The sequence below is a fragment of the Phytophthora sojae genome (genome assembly GCF_000149755.1).
Source record: "Phytophthora sojae unplaced genomic scaffold PHYSOscaffold_2, whole genome shotgun sequence".
NCBI lineage: Eukaryota > Oomycota > Peronosporomycetes > Peronosporales > Peronosporaceae > Phytophthora > Phytophthora sojae.
The window spans coordinates 9,083,545-9,104,235 of NW_009258116.1; the positions used below are offsets into that span (position 1 = coordinate 9,083,545).

The following is a 20,691-nucleotide window of genomic DNA, read 5'->3' on the forward strand; positions in this document are numbered from 1 at the left end:
TTATTATCCGTTATTATCGTCCATGAAACTATTTGTCGACCTGTGTACCCTCCCGGAGCAACGCTCCGGGTTGCCTATATAAATTGTGACCCTAACCCATTCTTGTAATTGATATCGACCCTTGGTAAAAAGTAAATCTGAGTTGTAAAAACAGCTAAATCAGAGTAACGCGCTATTATAGAGGGGACTTCGTCCCAAATAATGTTTTAATTTTTTGCTGGACACCCGAAGCTAACTCGACTAGATCGAATTAACCGGACTGATCCCACGCAGGCAGTGCCCAACACGCATGCATCTAGCGGGGTTTTAGCATCTGGAGCTTGCAGAATACGAGTGCGATCTAAAACATTTCCTATCTATCGTACTACGCGCACCTACATTGATCGATATGGTATGAATAGACGCTAGTATCAGAATTTGGAGAATTGTAATTGACGTGTAACGGATCCGTTGGTAGACCGATTGTACTTTGAGTTGTGGCATGAGTCTCTCGGGGCGACAGCAAACGCTGCTGAGCATCTATGGAGCTGTGAACGATGGCAAGAAGAAGCCACTGAAGAAGCCGCAACGTCCAGCTTCCAGCTCGGCACTCGTCGGTAGGAAGAACAATGATCCACGACGTCCAGCGCCTTACGTTCGAACGGACAGCGACGAACGAACAACTAATGACAACAAAGGGGTCTCAATACCAGAAGAGATTGCACCACCATCATTGCTACCAATTGCGAGCTGCCCAGTTATCGAGGAGAAGGTGGCGCCTGCTTTACTCGAGCCGACTACATCCAGGTTTGGGGACAGTGTTGGCCTGTTATCGTGCATCTTACAGCGGAATAAACATCATGTTACTGACTGCAGGGCTGAGGACCAAACCCGTGTATCGGTAGTAAAATCCGCAAGAACTGATTCTGTTGTGATCAGCAGTAAGGCTGCCACTGTTGCACATAGCACGAATCCAGTGATTTCTCTGTATGGAGACGGCTTTCTCGAAATTCCGTTGTCCGATGCGTCGAAAGGGCCAGAAAGCACGGAACCTTCCCGCTTGCTGGGTAATGGCGGGTTTTCGATCTACCTGCTGCTATTCAAGGCCGCGGACACGGAAAAATACAAAGCAAAAGTGTAAGTGTTGAGAGGGATTTTTATGGAGGTGACTATTGGCATTAATGAGTTTCTCTTCGTTCTACGTGCTTACGATAAAGCGAAGAAGATGGAGTGCGCCATAAATCGCCTGAGCTCGATGACTCGGGCGAGTTTGTCCGGTGGTTGTGCTGTGGCAGCACGAACCGAAGTGTTTTCGGCTGCTCAGCTGACAAAGGGGAAGACTCTGCGGTATCACGCAAAAGAAGTGAATTCTCAAGCACGCTTGAAGGTGATTTTTTGCATTAAAGTTCCTGTAATAGAGATAGGATAATATTTACTGATGGGTTACGGATTATTGTTGAATAGGCCGGAGCGAGTCGACGCCAAAACTTTTATCAGCTATACTCCATGTCGACAATTTTGACGATGGTGAGACCACGTATTCCATCTATGATCGAGGGGTTCTTCCGAACTATCGAGATAAAGGGGAGGACGGAGGTTGTCGTGTTCGCTGGCGAGATTGGGAATGTTGGGCGAACAACTACGAAGTGCCCAGTAATCGCTGGGTGAACTTGAAAGTTGTGTTCGACTGCCGATATCTCCAGATATTCTTCGACAACGAGCTGGTAGACTGCGCGCGAATACGTCCTATAGACAACAATGGTTCATTCACGACCAGTCCTCCGCATGGAAGACGTGCCGGTGGGAGCTCTGCATGGGTCCAAGCGCCGTCAAGTTCCAACTCCGTTTACGTAGGAGGTCACCCGTCCTACGCGAGAAGCGTCCGTGAATGGCGCTCCAGAATCGGCTTTGTAGGGCTCATAGCTTCGTTCAAGCTTTGGAAAGTTTCTCCTGGTCAATTTCGTGGAGGAAAAATACCTACCAGCGTCCAAATGGAGCCGCTAATTTCCTTGACAATCCCCGAGATCGGTTCTGTACGCGACAGCTCAAGCTTTGAGAACGTCGTGAATGCTCATCGCAATGTATTCTGGAGACAAAACGCGCCTCCGATGTGGACACCAACTCCACAATCCACTTCTGCAGTATGTGGGGTACTACCCCCGACAACCAAAGGATCGGTTGTCTTACTAGCGAACTTCTTCGACGATGCTCATTGTGACGTGGGGGTTGCAAGTCCAAAATCATTCGAGAATCTACTATTGACTGCTGTTCAGTCTGGAGATGTGCGAGTATTGGTTCAATATGCCTTGGAGTTCAGTGTCCAGAGAAGTCACGACCACATCTGCCGATCTCAAGTCGAGTACGAGCAGAAAGTGAGTGCAATTGTGTCTGGAATTGAGCAAATGAGCCCCTTACTGAACGTTGTGGTGAACCACGAAGACGTTCGACCGCCTATCGGATCTTTCGAGATTACAATAGAGCTCACACGCAACACAGGTAAGGGATCGGTTAGTATCGTGGTACACTCAATGGCCTCTACCGGGTGCTTCCCGAACCTGGAGGACATCAAGAAGAAGATCGAGTCGATCGTGTTATTCGAAGCCAAGCGGGCCCCTGGCGAAGAAATTCAAATCCAAGCATTCCGACATTTACTCGCATTAGCAGGACAGACTCGATACAACAGAGAGCGGACGTTCATGGAATCCGTGATTAACCGGAAGCTAGTACTGACAGAACGGAAAGTTTCGGCAGAATTCGAGAAAATTGGGTTTTACTTTGCTGCAACAGAACTCCAGGAAGTCGTAAGTTACCTCAAACGCATCCAAGATACTTATTCCCGAGCGCAAAACCATCGCATGGATGATCTACCGAGTTTGTCAATGCTCACACCGACACCGACAGGATTATACAAGCTTCCGTTTATGAATACCCTCCTGGTGTCTTCGACCATGATGTGCGATACCGGTGGACCTCGATCACCCTGGCGTTTTGTCTGTGTTTTGCTAGATTACGACTTCCAGCTCGTCGATTTCGTTCACGAGGGTTGCCCAGTCACCAAACGCGGAGGCATCTCGTATCGACAAGGTCAGACGATCTACAATGGCATTGTAGATCGCGTATATCTCCGTCTAACCGCCTTGTCGAACAAAGTCTTCTGTGTGCTCTTCTCACTACAAAAAGTGGCGGGGGACGCAGCAAATGATTCCCACAGTGAACAGTTACATCAACTCCCAGGAGCTCGTATTCAGCTGGAGAACGTCGAGGAGCACCATGTTCTCGGTATGTTCGACGCAAGACCCAATGGAAACTGTCGATGGTTCACTCTAGCCGCTGCTTATCGATCCAAGAAAAATAATCTGTGGCAGCTTCAGGCGATTGGAGGGTGTGGCAATGCCACCTCCATTTACGCAAGTATCGACGAAGTCAACGTTCTCCTCGCTGAGCTACGAATCATCCAGACGTACGAAATCCGTGTGCATTTCATTGAAACTTCAAGCGAGAAAGAAAACCCTTTACCAGAGAATCGCGAGTGCGAGGAGTTTGCTCGCCGACTGGCAAAGAATATCCGCTTCGGTCGAAATGGCCGCATCGTTCTGGTGCCATTTTTTGAAGGTGACAGCAGCTCCAGCAAGTTTCGGTTAAAGATTGCACTGAAGCTACAAGAAGTGGAGGAGGAGATCGACGTGTACACGTACACCACCCGCAACTCGGCCAACCGAACTCTACCAACCATCCAGTCGATTTATCGCACCATACTACGGATTTTATCCCGGCACGGAATCAAGGAATGTCTGCAGCAGAACCCGTTCGCTCCTCAGAACAAGCGGGTGAAGCGGCATGTCGAGTTTCGCGTCGTGAGTGCGCAGACGAACGATCCCGTGGAAAAAGTGCACGTTTTCATTGAGAAGAACATCTCGTTTGATGCGTTGAGCTCGAATCTGGCGAAGACTGTGCTCCCCACGCTTATGATGGGCTCAAGACTCATGTCCATTCGACGTCGACTACAGAAGAAGAGAGCGATTGAGGTCACGCGTGAAGTGGCCGAAGAGTTTGTCAATGAATGCATCGCGAAAGCCTCCAAACGAGCCACGATAGCTGCAAATCTCAACGTAAAATTGATCTCTGTGGTTCGAGCACGAGCCATGCTGAGGAGAGTCATGCGCCAACGCTACGAGAAGATCAAAGTGAGCATTATCGAGAGAGCTCGGAAGAGTGAGCACGCTCGAGAGTACTCACAGAGCTCCCCAAGTCGACTCCAACGGGCCTTTACTAACCGGTTAATCCTCACCGAATCTGAACGAGACTTGCTGCAGCATTCCACTAGAGGGGAGCTCGCAGAGCTCGATCTAATGCTGCGAGGAGTTACTGTACCATTCAAGGAGAAGAGGGTCATAGACGAACGTGCATTCCTCGAAGAATGGAGGAGCAAAAAGGCTCAATTCGCTTCATCGGACGATCATTCAGAGAGGAAAAGCGAAGCGGGTGAGTTGAGTTCGTCGGATAACCCAACCATCTCGGATGGTCAAGAGCCAAAGTCTGGTGATAACGCAGAAGGGGTCATCAAAGACCGACGACAGTTGTTCGTGACGGACAGTGACGGTAGAGCAAACTGTCGTCTAGTCCCCGGCAGCTATTCGTTGTACGTGTTCCACCTCGACTACTTCGAGTGGACGTCCCTTGTCGCCGTCTATCCTACGATCTCCGCCTCGGGGCTGTACAGCGGTCCAACGACCGCGTCTTCTTCAGTTCAGGAGCTGGTGATCCCCCTGGACGTCTACCGGTGGACGTACAGTGTGCAGTTGGTCGACTACTTCCACCCGCACATCAACATTACACTTGCTGGTATTCCTCTCCAAATCACCAACAACTGCAGCTCGGAGCGACAAGTTGTCATGACCGACGTCAATGGCTGCGCGACGTGGGATGTGTGCAAAGGTTTGTACGCTGTGGATGTGCTAAGAGAATGCAGTTGCGTTCTCTACTCGGCGTTGAAGCAGGTTGTGGTGGATGGAGGTCGCTACCGCACGTCCAAGACAATCACCATGCCTGTTCTCTTTGGTGGGGTGCGCGTGACGGTGATAGTAGCCATCGCCTCGAGTCAAACGAGCTCCAAGCTGGCCAACATTCGCTTCCATTCAGCCTCGTCCATCGGGAGCTTTGAAAGCGCTGCTGCTGGTAGACGCCGCAACGCCAGAACCCCCTTAATCTGCGACTTATCTGTTAAAGAGGAACGTAGTGACGGGGACGTTGCAGTGGGGAGTTCGAGAGGATTCAAGCTGAGACTGGGGACGTATCGTCTGGAAGTGACAACGCCCGAGTGTTTCCCTGTTATTTTGCCCGTGAAAGTCACGTGGGTGAGTAGTAGAACGCAAGCGAAAGATGGCAATCGGTACTTGGCCTTACTAAGTCCCGTGATCGCTACGGAGCGAACTTTTCGAGTCATTCTCTCGTACGTCGGCGGATCGGAGAGTATGGATGTGATTGTTGAGGTCTGGAAGGACAAAGCGATGGTGGGGCACGTGTGGAGACAGAACTCGGAAGGTTGCAACGGACATGTCGAGCTGGAGACCATCAACAGCCTTGAAGGCTGCGAGTACCAGTCGCTGGTGGTGCGTTGTCAAGAAGGATTCACGTACAGGTGCTTCGTGGCGTCCAATCTCTCTATGACACATTGCTTACGCCCTCAAATACAGATCTACTCGTCTGCAGGGATACTTTACCAGTGCTCGGACCCGCCTTCGATCGGCGAGTTGTACTGGCACGTGTGTTCGTGGGTGGGTGGGAGGCTAGTCCCCGGTATTTCACATGAGCTGCCCCCTTCCGCTGGCGCAGCGAGCTCCTAGACACTTCGGACGCTTTGGAGGCAGCTTTTGACAACTAAAATCTACTGCTGGGAGCCCAGCGATGCCATAACTTGCTTACAAACGGTCGAAATCACCTCCAGGCCTTCGCTTGCCGCGTTCTCGGAAAGCTGCAAAATCGTGGCATAGATCGCGTCGACGTCCACCGTGGCTCGCAGAGTTTTGGCGCTCAACAACGCCTCGAGCAGCTCCAGCGTGACGACGACAAGCTCGACGTCTTCCTCGTAGAGCGGCCACCGCGCGAGAGGCTCGTGCAAAGTCTGCGTGACCATTTGCGGGTTGGCCATGCAGAACGACACGACGTGAAGCAGCAGCTTGCGCTCGGCCCGGATCAATCCGCACAGGATCATGAGCGAGTGCACGTTCTCCGAGGATACGACGGGGTCAAGCAGGAAGCTGATAAAGTCGCTGATCCAAGGGTGGTTATCGACCTGCACAACACCATCACTCTACATTAGATTCTACCATTCTACCCATTACACAACAGCAGCTACATACCTGGAAGTCGTCGTTCTCAGCGCAACCGATAAGTACCGTCGCCACAGCTTCTGTGCGAAGACGCAGGAACTTGCCCCATTGTGATCCGTCGAGCATTGACGGCAGCAGAGGTAGCACGAGCTCGTTAGCCAGCGGGTGGATGTCGCTACGGCAGGCTGCAGCAACACGAGTGAGGCCCGAGATGATCCGGTTGGCCGTTGACTTGGAATACCGAGCGAGCTGGTTGATGGCTTGGCAGAGCGTCACGACGGCAAGTCGACGGCCAGTATCGTACTCAATGCTCGCCTCTGGAACCGTAGACGCGCGCAGAACAGCAATCACGTCGCCGTACACGCGCGGGTCGGCGAGAGTGCCAGCCACGTTGTGCAAGAAGTCCACCTGGCACGTGAGCAAAGTGGCCGCGTCGGGGTGGTGCAGCCAGGCGAGGAACGCCTCCACCAGCGTGTGTCGGATGGCTGAACAAGCTCCCTTGGCGCTGCGTCTCTCAGCCGAGTGCTTCTTAGAAAATAATTTGAGACCGGCCTGTGGTAAATCAACCATGCAAGCAAATTAGTCAACGCATAAGAGAACAAAGCTAAGTCAATCTTGCTCACCTCTAGTCGAGGCATCACGCCGCTCATGGCCTTGAAAGCACCTTCAAGGGCAGGGACGGCCAATCTTTGCTGGAAAAGAAAAATGTCACGAATCGACTCGAGCAGCGCGTTGATGAACTCGAAATCAGGAAGTGAAGACAACTCCGTATCCTTGAGTCTAGTAAACAGAGCAAACTAATTAGATGACAGCATCCACACGCCAAACACTTAAAGAATACGTACGCCTTGGTCATCTCGTCAAGTGGAGTAGTCAGTGAGATCGCGCCGTTCGCCACGTTCTCTGCCGTCGTGCCATTGGCAACGACCCTGTACATGACGGCGAGAGCTTGAGCGGCCACCATCCGTCTACTTTCCACCTCCAGCCACGTGCAGAGCACCTTGCAGCAGTCCCCTTCCCTCTGCCTCGCGATCGCAGTGGCTGAAGGTTTCTCCTCCTCTTCGTCCAGAGTCTCCAACCTGTCCGACTTGGCGTCTGCCTCCGCATTGGCGGTAAACATGGCGTTGCTACTGGAAACCTTGGACTCATCCGCTTCCATCTCCTCGACAAACGAAGGAAGAACCAACAACGCAAAAGTGTTGGGCGGAGTGTACGGCGACTTGGCCTCCAGCAGCACAGCCACAGTCGTCGCCAGCTCCACCTTGACCGCCTCCGCCACCGCCGTCTCCTGTGTCTCTGCCCCTTCCTTCGTCACAAGCGTCAACAACTGCGGCAGCACCTCCGTGAAGATGGCTTCCCTCGCGGCCGGGTGGGTCTGCAGCGCCACCGCCACGTACTCACACGCCGGACGCAGCAGCGTGTTCAACCGCAGCTCCGCCTGAACCTGCTCGTCTTTGAACAGCGGGAACAGCCACCGCAGCTGCTTGAGCACGTCGCCCGCAGGCACCTGCTCTCCGAAGCTCTCGAGCACTCGCGTGGTGCCCATCAGCGCCACCGCCTTGAGTCCGTAGTAGCACTTGTGCGTCCACGCGGGATACTGCAGAACCTTGTCGAACGCGTCGCGATACCGCTGCAGCAGCGGCGTCATGGCCTGGCGCTCGGTCACATAGCGAATCGTCTACGAATTAAGGGTAGTCAAGCAGTCTTTTAGCTCCTGACCATTGCATTGCATGGGTATTGCATTGCATTGCAGTGCAACGTACCAGCGACGCAGCGGACAGCAGTGTGCCGAGTTCGACCTCGTGGTCGTGGGGCAGCGGCTGCTCATTGGCTGCGAGCGGCAGGAACTCGCCAATGGCGTCGTCCATCTCCTCGATCACTTGCAGCAGGAAGACGAAGGTGGCGTCCACGCCGATGCTCGTGGAGTGGACGCACTCCTGCACGTAGGCTGGAGTCGCGGAATGAATGATACACGTCAAAACGGAGGCTAATTTGGAGCTTCAAGAGCCTAAACCAACGCGAAAAGCATGGCAGAACGCACCGGCGACGCCCCCCGACTGAGGGTCCAACAGCGCGCGCGCCAGGTCGCGCTGCATGCGGCGCGGCGGCGGCGTCTCGAGGCTCGACGGCGTGCTGGGGGTAGCCATTTTGGTCAAATGAGCCAAGACATGACACGCACAACATGATTTGGCCGCCGGTGGTTGGCTCGGAGAGCGCGGCATACAGATTTCAAGTGAAAAAATGACAAAAGTTGGCACCGCGCTTCAACATGTCTCCGGGGCAATTGCACTGAAAAATGTCCACGTGATGCAAGATGGAGGCGCGGGGCGGAGAAGCTCATTGAGGCCAATGCTTGAGGCATTATCACCGAGGGGCTCTGTAGTTGGAGGGGCTCTGTAGTTGTAGTTCTCTCGAGCCAGTGGGTCTATCTCCGCCTGTTGGAGGACGGAACGACTTGCAATTGAATACATGTACGGAGCCGCTCGTCTCCTGGGAGACGCTGGGCGAGGGCTTCCGATGCCGGGGCCGTCGATCGATTGCGGCCGGGGAATCTGCAGCACCAACGGGGTCCATGCGCCGCAGCCGACCAGGCCATCGCCGCATTGTGCTCGGCCAGGACCAGTGGTTTTCGATGCTCAACTGGACACGCAAAGTGGACGAGGCGGCGGCGTGAATCCGCTGCGCCGGCCAATGCAGAGCCCTCCCGCGCTGGCCCGTCTTGAGAAGAGGAGAGAAGGCGCGAGCGCGCGCGCGCGTGGAGGCAGATAGAGGCCGGCACTTGCCCTCCATGCTTGCACAGATCAACGCCAGCGGAACGCGCTGAGTCCATGGCCCCCTCTTCCAGCCCGCATGGTCCGCCGCTACGAAAGAGAGCATCCATCCGAGGCCCATCAAAGCGAAGAGAAAATCGAAGATGTGACGGTTGCAATCGGCGTTGAAGACGCCTGCAGACGAGCCTGGCCATTCTCCGGCTTGCTTTCCCTCGCTGGCACTGAATGACAAGCTACGGACACCTCGCAATGGCAATGATAGCGGCGACATCGCAGCAACAGCAGCAGCTTGGTGCCACACAGTCTCCAAAGTTTGTCATCTCGCTGCCCAAGATACGCCACTTTGGGGCGCCACGCCCGACTTCCGACTGTTGAGGCGGCCGCTGCCTGCTGATCCCCATCAAATCGCGCCCCTTGGGTCGTCCAGCGGACCAATCCGCGGCGCTTGTAGCCACTCCGGGCGCACAAAGCCGCGGCGATGCTTCCAATTATTGCCATGTCTCGACGCCAAGGGGGGAACGAGTCCCTCGTGCTCTGCTCTGCTCGACCGGCTACAGGAGGAGGGAGAGTCCGTCCGCACAACCGAATTCGAGGGATCACCGAGCAGCAGCAGCAGCAGCATGGCGTCGGGCGTCCAGGTAGAGGGGGAGGGCGCGGCGACGGCATTATCCGCCGACGCGGAGCTGCGGCCGCTGCGTATCCGCGTGTCCACGCCCGTATCCGACAGCGCCGACACGCCAACGCCAGACGGCGGCGGCGGTGACGGCTCCGGGTCCGCGCGCGGCACCAAGCGCCGCAGGGAGGAGGCCGCGCTATTCCTGGAGAAGACGTACGAACTGCTGGAGCGCTGCCCGCCCGAGCTGGCCAGCTGGACGGCGCGCGGCGACAGCTTCGTGGTCAAGCTGCCGACGGCCTTCGCGGAGCACGTCATCCCCACGTACTTCAAGCACCGCAAGTTCAGCTCCTTCGTGCGGCAGCTCAATCTCTACGGCTTCAGGAAGGTGCGCGCCACGTCGGCGGCCGAGGAGGCGGAGGGAAATGCAGCAGCAGCGGCGGAAGCGGCCGAGGACGCCAGCCCCAAGGACTGGTGGGAGTTCCGCCACGACCGCTTCGTCAGGGGCAGGAGAGACCTGCTGTGCGAGATCCGGCGCCGCTCGCCCAGCGACGCGCGGGTCTCCACCCCGCTGGGCGCAGCAGGCACGCCCATTGAGCGCGTCGAGTTCGAGGAGCTCCGCGCTGAAGTTGGTGGCCTGCGCGAGGAGATGCAGAAGATGCAGCGGACCAACCAGCAGCTGGCCTCCTTGCTGCAGACGCTGCTGCAGCGCTTCAACGGCGCGGAGAACGACGGGGGCAGAAGCTTGAACCGACAGGAGGTCGCGGGCTTTGCCAACTCGCCGTCGGTGGCTCCGGCTCCGCATAGATCGCTGCCGTCGATTGCGTTACCCAGTCCGACAGCGAGCGCTAACGCCACCGGACCTCAACTCGCGCTGCTGCAGCTTCGACAGGGAATTGGGACGCCGCGCGACATCAGGACGCCGCGGACTCCGGCCTCAGGCTCTTTCCACTTAAGACCCGTGCAGTCGCTCATGGTGAATCACAGCCCCAGCAGTCGACCGACGCCGAGTCCGAGACCTTACGTGAGCACGCCCGGCGGTAGCTTCAATCAGCAGCAAGATCAGCAACAGCAGCAACAACCGCTCAGCAGGAACCAGCAGCACCGATGGTATCAAACCACACCACTTAGTCAACCCTCTCCGACGACAAACCGTTCCCCTCTTAAGCGCCTGCGCGTTGACTCAGCTACTTCCGTTTCCGAACCTCAGAGCGTGTACGACGCCCGCTCCCCAGAGGACGTCGCGGTTCGCGAACTGAGTCGCATCGCCTCGGAGATCCGCTCCGACCTGCTCGCGTGCATCACTGCGCGTGTCACGGGCTTCTTGCGCGTGCACCGAGACCAGACTGAACCGACCCGCGAAGCTGATGCAGACGCCGTGGCGGAGGCCGTTGGCTCGGATATTCGTCAGAAGCTCGCGCAGCTACAGGCGTCTGCGTCACCGTCGGACCCAATGCTCCTAGATGCGGAGACCACTTGCATGTATCGCGTGGAGATTTTGAAGTTCATCTCCCGCGAACTCCCGCGCGCCGTCCAAGAAGCCGTCGACAAGCGGCTCCCGGCGCCGGAGAAACTTAAACAGCGCCCAGCGAAAGACCGCTCGCTGCTCGCGTTGCTGGTGCAGAAGGCGCAGAAGGCACTGGAACGCCAAATGCACTCGGAGACGGCTGCTGTAAACTCAGCGCGACGCTGAACGAAGTTGGAAAGTTGCAGGAATAATTTGATTATTAGTTAAAGCTTGACATGTTACAGTTGTAGTAGAAGTTGGGAGAGCGAGCTGTCGTCTTGAACAGCGCGCGATACTTCGGCCATCGTGACGCACGAGGAAAGCTTCGTCGTCCAAAACGCGCGGACGGACATGGCAGCGGCGGTCCGCGAGCCCTTTTCGCGCTTGCCGCTCTTCACCAGCGCGTAGCAGTCGAGCGACATCAAGTGGGTCTGCAGCTCTTCACGAGACAAGCGCGGAACCCACGCAGTCTGGGGCTGGCCACGAAGACGCGCGAGCTCTTCACTGACCTGGTTCATATCGCACTTGCGCAGATTTCCGCGAGGGCTGGTGCTAGTGCTGCTTCCGTCGTCGTTGCACCCTGGGGCGAGAGCGGTGATCACGTAAAGCAGCAACTTGGCTTGTCTTGGCAGCTGCTTGATCTGCTGAGCCACCGGAGAGGAGAGCATCGAGGTCGAGCAATGGAAAACGTCACGCAGCGAGACCACCACAGGAGCCGTGCTCGGAGGGTTCTTGTCTGAGTGCGAAGGGCTCGCAGCTCCTGCGCGCTGAAGAGCGTGGCGAGCGGACTGCTGCACCAAACTGATGGCCAGACGGGCGTCGCCATCGCGGGAAGCCACCTTCCTTGCAATGAGCTCGATAGCTCGGGGTTCGATGAAGTTGGACACGTCGGCCGTGTGGGCACCCACCGGGAGTGCGTTCTGAAGGTAGCTGTGCATGATCAGCAGCAGGTCCTGGTGTGTGTACGAGCCGAACACGACACGGGGGACGTGCGAGTCGACAGCATTGTCACCAGTCACATGAACGCGCGAGATCTGCTCGTACATGTCGACGCCGTTCATGATGCCCAGGAACTTGACACAACTCGGTGCAGCCGCAGCCCACCGCACGAAGAAGTGGAGCACCTCCTTCACCGTCGGCTGCATGCGCGCATGAAGACGCAGCAACTGGTCCACCTCGTCCAACACGACGACCACCGACTGTCCCTTGGTACTCACACAATACTTGACAAACATGCCCATCTCGAATGGGTCCAGTCGTTCCGGCAGCTTCCAACTCGTCTCCTGCGTCACCAGCTGCGCCACAGCGGCATACAACGCCGCGGGGTCCGTGAAGGTGCTGCAGTTAAACTTGACTGCAACCTTCGCGCTCTTGCTTCGCTTGCGCTTCAGCGACGACATGGCCTCCACCGCTTCGTAGCCTTGCTCTACCAGCAGCTCATTCACCGAGGAGCTCTTGCCTGTTCCCGGGGGGCCGATGATGAACAGACTGCTCTGCTGCTCTCCCTTCAGCACATCACGAACTACTTGGTGCTCCTCTTCACGACCCACAATGGACGTGCTGGCGCGCAGCATCTGACCCGAGCAGATCCGCTGCAGCACGGCCTGCGAGTCCTCCGTGTACTGCAGCGTGCGGCACAGAGACACGCGCTTGGCCATGTTCGGCTTGGTCTCCGCCTTGGCCTTGGACTTGGCCGACGTCTTGAGCACGCTAAGCACCGGCGTGCGCGGCTTCGGGTGGTGCGGGGTGAGCAGCAGCGGCGACGCGGAGACGTCGTCAGTCTTGCGCTTCTTGGGGGCCGGCGGGCTGAGGGGGGCGTTGGCAGCGGCGACCGCGGCCTCCTCCAGCGTGCGCAGACGCTGCTGCAGCTGCTGCGCGAGCGCTGGCATTTGTGCGCGCTTCTGAGCTCGTGTGCGCATTGTTCGGAGTACCGGTAAGGGGGGGAGGGGGGACGACAAGGGGGAGGACGCAACACAGAGGACACGTGCACTTTCGAAGGCGAATGCGGTTGTGAGCGTGGCGATGAATGGCGCGAAACGCAAATTGCGCGCGAAAACCGTTTTGACCAATGAAACGGCTGTATTTAGTGTGTCGACGAATCAAAACGCAGCGTTTGGACATGTACCAGATACGCGGTACGGATAAATATCGTGACGGTGCCGACACATATGATTTTATATTTAGCCACTGTACGGCTGTCATGATCCAATCAAATGTCGATGACAGATTATTATCGAATGAGAAGGGCGATAGATGGTATTTTATCCAATGATCAACGTTAGGGGTAGGTGTATGAGCTACCACAATTATCGGTACTTTAGATGTGGTTTTTGGTGAAATAGACAGATAAGAATTAAAAAAAATACATATATATATAATATGATCTGAGTGGTATCAGGCGTATCCAAACGACGCTGAGACATGCTTTACAGAGACCAAGTACAGCAGTGCTTGGCAGCAACTGCAGGCACACTAGTAGTGTAGTGTCGCTACCGTACGGATCAACTTCACGTCGGCACAGCTTGCCGCTCTGCGATGCAATAGCTGCAGCTGAATCTGCCACCGGATCAATCCGCTTTTTGCATTGTGCCGACAGAAGCGACGTCCAACTTGAGAGGACCTTGGGTGCCAAGGTCACCTTGAAGATGCGGTCAACCCAGACCACTCATTCCTTGGGCATTCACGCTGGACGACAACTTGCTGACAGCGCAATTGTATTTATTACAACCCGCTGCTCGACTACGCCTTTGGGTTTCACCACGTGACGTGCCTATCGAGGAAGTCACGCGTCATCTCCTCGTTCTGCGCTATGTTCTCCATGTACGTGTCGTAGGACATGTGCCACGGGTCAGGCACGTCGCGCGCGAAGACGGCCAGCACGTTATCTCGCTCTTTGATCTGAGGGAACTTTTCCGTCACCTTGAAGACCATGCCGCTCGCCACGCACACGACGTAGTCGGCCTCCATGCACATTTTCTCAGTCAGGAGCTGCGAGCGGTGCTTGGACAGATCCAGCTGGTACTTCTTCATCACGTCCACGGCGTGCTTGGACGCCGGGGAGCCCTCGCGGTCGAACACGTCCGTCAGCCTGCAGCCACCACCAACCACGAGACCACAGCGTTAGCACTTCGTCCTCGGAGACATATTACGCGGACACAAGGTGCAAACTGCAATGCAGCTGGATGCACTTACGCCGCGGATCGAATGGCAATGCCCTTCGCCTCCTGCTGCTCGCGCGACATGTTGAGCTTGCGGTGGAAGTACTCGACGGCGAAGAGCTCCGACACGGGCGAGCGACAGGTGTTGCTGGTACACACGAACACGATGTTCATCTTGGCTTGAGGTGCGCTGCGCTCCAGCACTGCAGCAGCTTGGCTTGGGCCCCTTGTGCGGTGCACGCACTATTCTGCTTTGAGAGGTTGCTGCGGTTTGCTCCAAAACGCGACCCGCCGCCGCGATTGGTTGCAAAAACTGTATACGAACGGGGGTGGCGGCGCGCCGGGCTCGTTCCCACCCGGTGTTTGCGTTGATGCCGCGCGACTTCAAGCTCAGCGTGATGACCGCGGAGCAGATTGCAACAGCCCCCAGATACCTCTGGCGTCCACGACCTCGGCACTGCATATTCATGCGGCTAAGCTACGTCGCAGCCTTCCCACTTCCTAATTCGTGTGCGGATGCAGAGCCGTATTGCGTTTTAACGATAGGTCCCGAACGAGCCAGGTGGACGACGGTGCGTCGAGCTCACTTGGACCAAGAAGTATACCGCCTGCAAACTGTACGGCGTGTCCCGCTTGGACTGCAAGCATGGGTGTACGTCTCGCTCTTAGTTGCCTGCTTGCTTGCGTGTTTGCCAGCACTGTGCGCCGTCTTTAGTCGGCATACACGAGCGAGAATGTTTTGTCGTGAGCAGTGCCGCCCTGTATGCGTGTTCGCCTCGATCGAGTAACTTATACTACAAGTAAAGCCGCTTAACGAAGTGCGGCTCACAGCATCACCTGATTATCCGTACCAGTAGGCGACGATGACTACACAGTCTTTCCGACCAACAAGTTCGATAGCTTTCAGGGCCCTCCACCAGTTCTGGCCCAGAACTTCTGGATCATCCAGCTTTGCTTGCTTGCTCGCACTCAGTGATGCTCCGATGGTCGACCCGACTCGTCGATACCGAAATGATACCTCGTCGGTCGGAACGGAAATGCGCATGCACGTTTGCGCAGCTTTACCTAACGTAAAGCAACCGGATCTCCAGACAAATCTGTGGGAACTTTGTCAGGACTGGTTCAACACATTGAAGTTACTGTGCTAATTTCTTGCGGTCCATCTACTGGAACCGTTCAACGATCTTAGCGTACGGGAATGGCCCCAAAAACTCGCTGTGGTTCTGTCTCTTGGTGGACGCCTCGAGCAGCGAGTAGTCCAGATCCGGATGCAGATCCTTGTTGGCAGCGTACGATTGCGGGTCCCACTGGATGTCGAAGCTGTTGACGAAGAAGCCCAGAAACTGGGCGATCCACTGTCGCAGCGCCACGTACGGGATGAAGTAGAATCCGCACCGGTCTGTGTCGTTCTCCTTCACCTCCTCTTCAACCGGTCCCAGCGTGAGTGCGATGTACACCTCCAACATGGGTGGGAGGCAGATCTCACGCGACAGGTGAAGCTCCGCCGAGTACTCCCACAGACACATGACGGTCATGCGGTCGCCCCAGTCGGTCGTGTTGCGGACAAAGTAGGTAAAGTCTCCGTCCGTGCGGCACAATTCCGGGTCCTTGCACTTGAGGTGCAGTGGCTGAATGTTGACGTCTGCAAACAGCTTTGTCTCCTCAGAGAGGCAGTCTTCGACTCCTTCATTATACTCGTGGGTCTCGTTTCCCTGCGAAATCCCCTCGTTTCCACATTGGTACCAGTTGAACGGACTATGATACGCAAGGTTGTAAATGCACAAGTTGAGTTAGTCCGAGGTGGCGACAGCAGCATCTTTCGATCGTGTACGTACTTGTAGCTGTTAGGACACACGGAGCGTTCTTCTCAGTCCGAAACCTCCTGCATCCAGTACGCGAGCGAGTGACTGCCCTGGGTGGGTCCATCGGCCCACGAGTTTTTGACGATAAGCCCGCCAGTGAAGCCTTCACGGGTCAAAAAGGCGTCGTTGTAGCCTACAAGAAGCTGAAACACAAGGGAGTACGAGCAGCAATTACATGTGAGCATCCCAACTTCACCTGCATGGTAAGCAGTAACCTACCATAGCGTGACCACCCTCGATTGACATGCCACGGTGGCTGAAGAACTCTCCTTCCATGTTTCGGTTCCGTCCTCCCTTCAAAGGAATGCAGCACGTTGTCGTGGCCATGTCTCCAGGGCACAACGTGCACGTCTCGGGCTGGCAGTGACGATCATTAGCGAACTCCCCAATGCACGGGTAGTAATGCGTGACCATCGCAATTGGAGTGGAGAGAGGCATCGCCTGATTCTTGCGGACGAGGTGCTCCCGCACCGACATGTCCTCGTACTTCGTCGCCATACTCTGTGAGAATAGCAGCGGCAACAAAAAGCCAACAAAGAAGTCAGCCTCACTTTCTGCCATCCCGAAAACAAGTTAGGAACTAGCGGTGTACTGATAGTTCAAACTTGAGGGGGTTGCCAGCGGCTTGCGCAGCCTCAAGGCCGGGGCAAAGTGTATCGTTGCCATCATCCGTGTAGTACTTGCACACCGACTGGGGGAATATGGACTCTTTGAGCCCATTTTGCAGGTAGTAGAGTTCAGGCACCTCCCCACCCTCAGTCGAGTTCATCCACATCTAGGTACAAGGGTGTATACATTCACGTTCGTGTCAATTTCCACTAGTTGCAGAAAGGCAGAAAGTTGTAGAATTTTATAAACCTCGTCTCCGGCGACACGGCAATCCTTTTGCTGCAGCGAGTCCGCATCACCAGTGCAAAGCTTGAGAACCTCTACACCGTAGGCCTGCAATTCATCACAGAACGCGTCATTAAAATGATACAAGTAGTTCTCAAGAGTTCATACTGTTCAGGTTCAACTCACCTGCTCGAAAAACGCGACGTATTCATCTGGTTGGAGCCATCCTTTGCGAACGCCGTGTGCGCGGTATGACTGCTCCAAGAATCCTATCGTAGCAAAGTCCCAGCACGTGCCGCGGTACGCTTGGTCCTAGCGCGGAGTCACGTAGTCCACTGCGAACTTAGATGGCAGCAACGCCATCGGGAGCAGTCCATCCTTGGAGATGAAGTGCAGCGCCCCGGCACCCAATTCTTTATGGGCGTTCGTAGTATCCTGCTGGATATCCCTGGCAGTCTCTCTGACACAACATAGCATCCAAGAGACGGCGATCAACTAAAAGCTCTGGCCAAGGTGCTACAATCCTGCGAAACGGCACGTACACGCTGCTGCCTGCCCGCGTTTCCACGGCGCGAGATCGTGTTGTGCATTGAAATGCACAGCGAAAGCAAGACGAAGAGGGCACCACCGTTCAACGCGTAGAGCAGCGTCCTCAAGGGAAGTCGAGGTACATGTAGCCCGCCACGCTTGTCAGGGATGGTGAACTGTCGCGAGCGAGTTGACAATTCATCGTTGTCGTCGTCAGCTGGATGGGGAGCAACGCATTCTCAACGACATCGTCAGTGCTTAATTGAATGGGCCATTCAGCCGCAGCTTCTTGGCTACAGTTGCGTACCTCTACCGGAGCCGTAGCGGAGTAGCGGGCTGCGGTCTCTAGCGGCAAGGGGCCTTGCCATTGCTCTGCGATGGAGGAGGCGCGATGATGAAGACGAGTGGCAATCGAGTGGATTGGCACGCGCTCTCGCCTTTGTCGGCGTCCTCGCCCTTGAGCGCTTCGGAGGATGCAAATATCCGCGGCGGAGCGGACAAAAAGCCTCCATCGCCCGTCGGCTGCGATCATTTTGATCGCTTGACCTCGCGCTCTTTAGGTCCTCTTCTTCTCTGAATAGAAGCTAATACTTTACGTTCAACTAAAGTAAGCCTAATGCGATCATGCAGATCCGTCGTGACCCGACTAATATGAGCAAGCTCGTAGTCGGGTCGGCGCGACAGCGCGTCGACAAGCACGTTCAACTTGCCCGGCTTGTACTCGACACGGAAGTTGTATTCCGCGAAGAATGACAGCCAACGCGCCATCCGCTGTGAGAGATGCGGCGTGTTGACGGCAGTCCGCAAGGACGCGTGGTCTGTATAAACGACAAAGGGCGTCGAGCCCAGGAGGTGCACTCGGAACTTGACAAGAGCGTACTTCATGGCAAGTAGCTCCTTGTCGTGGACTGGATAGTTCCGTTCGGCTGCCTTGAGCTGCCTGGACTGGAACGAGATGACCCGTTCGCGGCCTTCATCGTCGGCCTGCAATAGCGCACAGCCAATTGCGTAGTCAGACGCATCACAGACTACGCTGAAAGGCTTCGTCTCGTCCGGCAATGCCAGGACTGGCGCGCGCTGTAAGCTCGCTTTGATGTCGTTAAAAGCATCTTGATGGCGACGCTCCCAGCGCCAGCCGACAGCCTTCTTCAGGAGATCCGACAAGGGCCGTGCCAGCTCGGCGTAGCCTGCACTATACTTGTGCAGGTAGTTGGCGAGGCCCAACCACTGTCGTAGGTCCTTCTGCGACCGAGGTGGCGGCCAAGCCGCGATGGTTTTCACCTTCTCCGGGTCCGTCCGGACCCCGGCGCTGCTGACGAAGCAGCCCAGGACCTTGATCTCCTCAGCTGCGAACACACACTTGTCGATGTTGGCGTACAGCTTGTTCGCCCGCATGACTTCGAACACACGTCGAAGGTGCTGGAGATGCACCTCCATGGCCGTCTGGCTTGCCTCGGCACCGCTGTGGACGAAGATGTCGTCAAAGTACGTCTGTGTGAACGCACGCAAAGGTCGGAACAGTTGTGTGACCAAGCGATTGAACGTTGCCGGGGCGTTAGAAAGCCCCTGAGGCATGACCAGCCACTCCCAGAGCATACCGCTCGGCGTGCTCACAGCCGTGAGTGGGATGTCGCTCTCGCGCATCAGGATCTGGTAGTATCCGTCCACCAGGTCCAGCGCGCTATACAGCGTGCAGCCGGCCATGTTGTTGAGCAACATGTCCTTGCGCGGGATCGGTGTCTGCGCAGGCACTGTCGCGCTGTTCAGCTTGTTATAAGCATGAACCAGACGCCACTTTCCGGTCGGTTTGCGAACACAGAAGGTAGGCGTCGAGTGCGGGGACTTCGACTCCCGCACCATGCCTGCCTTTGCCTTGGCGGCATAGAAGGCATCAATGACTTCACACTGCTCCCGGGGAAGAGGCCATTGCCTCGTGACACAGTACTTCGTGCCCGGCACGAGATCGATCTCGTGCCTGATTCCCCTGTCCGGAGGGAGATTGGACGGTGGATCCTTGGACACCACGTCCTCAAACTCCTTCACCAAGGGGTACACCGGGTCCCGGGGGTTCTTAAGAATCTCAGAGCCCATGCGCGACGCGCGCTGTCTCTGGAACTCCTCCAGGACTGCCTGGTCCATGACCGAGGACGAGTTCAACTCGGCCGACGTGGACTCGGTCGGAGGAGAACCAACTCTGCGATCTCCCCGGCCTTTAGCTCGGCAAAGAAGTCCTCCATGTCGAGCTCCTCAAGGTTCAGCAACTCTGAAACCTCGGGCAGTGCTGTAAGCTCGACAGCTCCTGTCTTGACCCGACGACCGGTCACGCCGTCGAAGATGTGATAACACTCTTCGGCGGCTGGAGCCTTGGCTGGAGGCTCGGAGTCGCTGGCGACTGGCGTTGTCGGCCACACGACTATGCCCGGCTTACGACGTGACCCTCGGGTGTCTTCGTCTCGTGGCGCCGACCACCGATCTTCTCGATCTCGTGCGGAACTACGTTACCCGCCTTGTCCTTGAGCGGAACTTGGTTACCCGCCTTGTTCTTGAGCGGAACTTGGTTACCCGCCTTGCTGGGTGGAACTATGTTACCCACCTCGCCGTGTGGAACTTGGTTACCCACACCAGGAGCGCTTCCAGCGACTCCCGCATCAGTTATGGTCTGAGTGACCTCCTGTGCAACTATGTTACCCACATCGGAAGCGCCTGCAGTGCCTTCCTCATCAGTTACGGTCTGAGTGACCTCGCGTGGAACTTGGTTACCCACGCCAACGCCAGCGGCGCCTTCTCCAGCAGCCCTTGCTGCCCGCGGTACTTCGTTAACCGCGTGTGGACCTACGTTACCCACCTGGTAGGTGCTGTCCGGCACCTCCACTCTCAGGCCTTGTCCGCCCCGGTCGGAGTCGTCGTCAGTCTCGACGGACCCGAAGAACTCATTAGACGCTGCTGCGCCCTGGTGGCCCTCGCAGGCGCCCCAGCTGCTGCCAGAGGTGGGAACATGACTCACCAAAGCTCTGTCAGAGCGTGGGGGACGGCTGGCCCGATGGCCTTGCCGCGCCAGTCGATCCAAAGCTCGTGTTTCTCCAGCCACGGCATGCCAAGTATCAAGTCGT

General features: G+C 56.2%; 7 protein-coding genes across 7 annotated transcripts; 3 read left to right on the plus strand and 4 right to left on the minus strand.

Moving 5' to 3' along the window:
- Nucleotides 1–1,069: 1,069 nt before the first annotated feature.
- PHYSODRAFT_409154 (hypothetical protein) lies at nucleotides 1,070–1,673 on the plus strand (the record flags this gene model as incomplete). The annotated part of the gene is made up of 3 exons (XM_009522636.1): nucleotides 1,070–1,116; nucleotides 1,197–1,366; nucleotides 1,444–1,673. Coding segments are annotated over 3 exons (447 nt in total), but the record flags the coding sequence as incomplete, so codon positions are not given.
- Nucleotides 1,674–2,087: 414 nt separating this feature from the next.
- Nucleotides 2,088–4,946, plus strand: PHYSODRAFT_487339 (hypothetical protein; the record flags this gene model as incomplete). Its single annotated transcript, XM_009522637.1, has 5 exons — nucleotides 2,088–3,135; nucleotides 3,175–3,452; nucleotides 3,501–4,380; nucleotides 4,534–4,645; nucleotides 4,700–4,946. Coding segments are annotated over 5 exons (2,565 nt in total), but the record flags the coding sequence as incomplete, so codon positions are not given.
- A 917-nt stretch (nucleotides 4,947–5,863) lies between these two features.
- Nucleotides 5,864–8,404, minus strand: PHYSODRAFT_485908 (hypothetical protein; the record flags this gene model as incomplete). Its single annotated transcript, XM_009522638.1, has 6 exons — nucleotides 5,864–6,271; nucleotides 6,339–6,860; nucleotides 6,932–7,088; nucleotides 7,154–7,986; nucleotides 8,072–8,256; nucleotides 8,350–8,404. The coding sequence occupies 6 exons, from the start codon at nucleotides 8,402–8,404 to the stop codon at nucleotides 5,864–5,866; spliced, it is 2,160 nt and encodes a 719-aa protein (XP_009520933.1).
- Nucleotides 8,405–9,699: 1,295 nt separating this feature from the next.
- On the plus strand, nucleotides 9,700–11,385 carry PHYSODRAFT_257850 (hypothetical protein; the record flags this gene model as incomplete). The annotated part of the gene is made up of 2 exons (XM_009522639.1): nucleotides 9,700–10,802; nucleotides 10,824–11,385. The coding sequence occupies 2 exons, from the start codon at nucleotides 9,700–9,702 to the stop codon at nucleotides 11,383–11,385; spliced, it is 1,665 nt and encodes a 554-aa protein (XP_009520934.1).
- A 53-nt stretch (nucleotides 11,386–11,438) lies between these two features.
- On the minus strand, nucleotides 11,439–13,118 carry PHYSODRAFT_555392 (hypothetical protein; the record flags this gene model as incomplete). The annotated part of the gene is made up of 1 exon (XM_009522640.1): nucleotides 11,439–13,118. The coding sequence occupies one exon, from the start codon at nucleotides 13,116–13,118 to the stop codon at nucleotides 11,439–11,441; it is 1,680 nt and encodes a 559-aa protein (XP_009520935.1).
- A 952-nt stretch (nucleotides 13,119–14,070) lies between these two features.
- Nucleotides 14,071–14,531, minus strand: PHYSODRAFT_385422 (hypothetical protein; the record flags this gene model as incomplete). The annotated part of the gene is made up of 2 exons (XM_009522641.1): nucleotides 14,071–14,287; nucleotides 14,392–14,531. Coding segments are annotated over 2 exons (357 nt in total), but the record flags the coding sequence as incomplete, so codon positions are not given.
- Nucleotides 14,532–15,520: 989 nt separating this feature from the next.
- PHYSODRAFT_312016 (hypothetical protein) lies at nucleotides 15,521–17,643 on the minus strand (the record flags this gene model as incomplete). The annotated part of the gene is made up of 7 exons (XM_009522642.1): nucleotides 15,521–16,112; nucleotides 16,253–16,362; nucleotides 16,439–16,720; nucleotides 16,812–16,994; nucleotides 17,078–17,161; nucleotides 17,240–17,365; nucleotides 17,596–17,643. 7 exons carry the CDS (start codon nucleotides 17,641–17,643, stop codon nucleotides 15,521–15,523), a joined length of 1,425 nt encoding a protein of 474 aa, XP_009520937.1.
- Nucleotides 17,644–20,691: the final 3,048 nt, after the last annotated feature.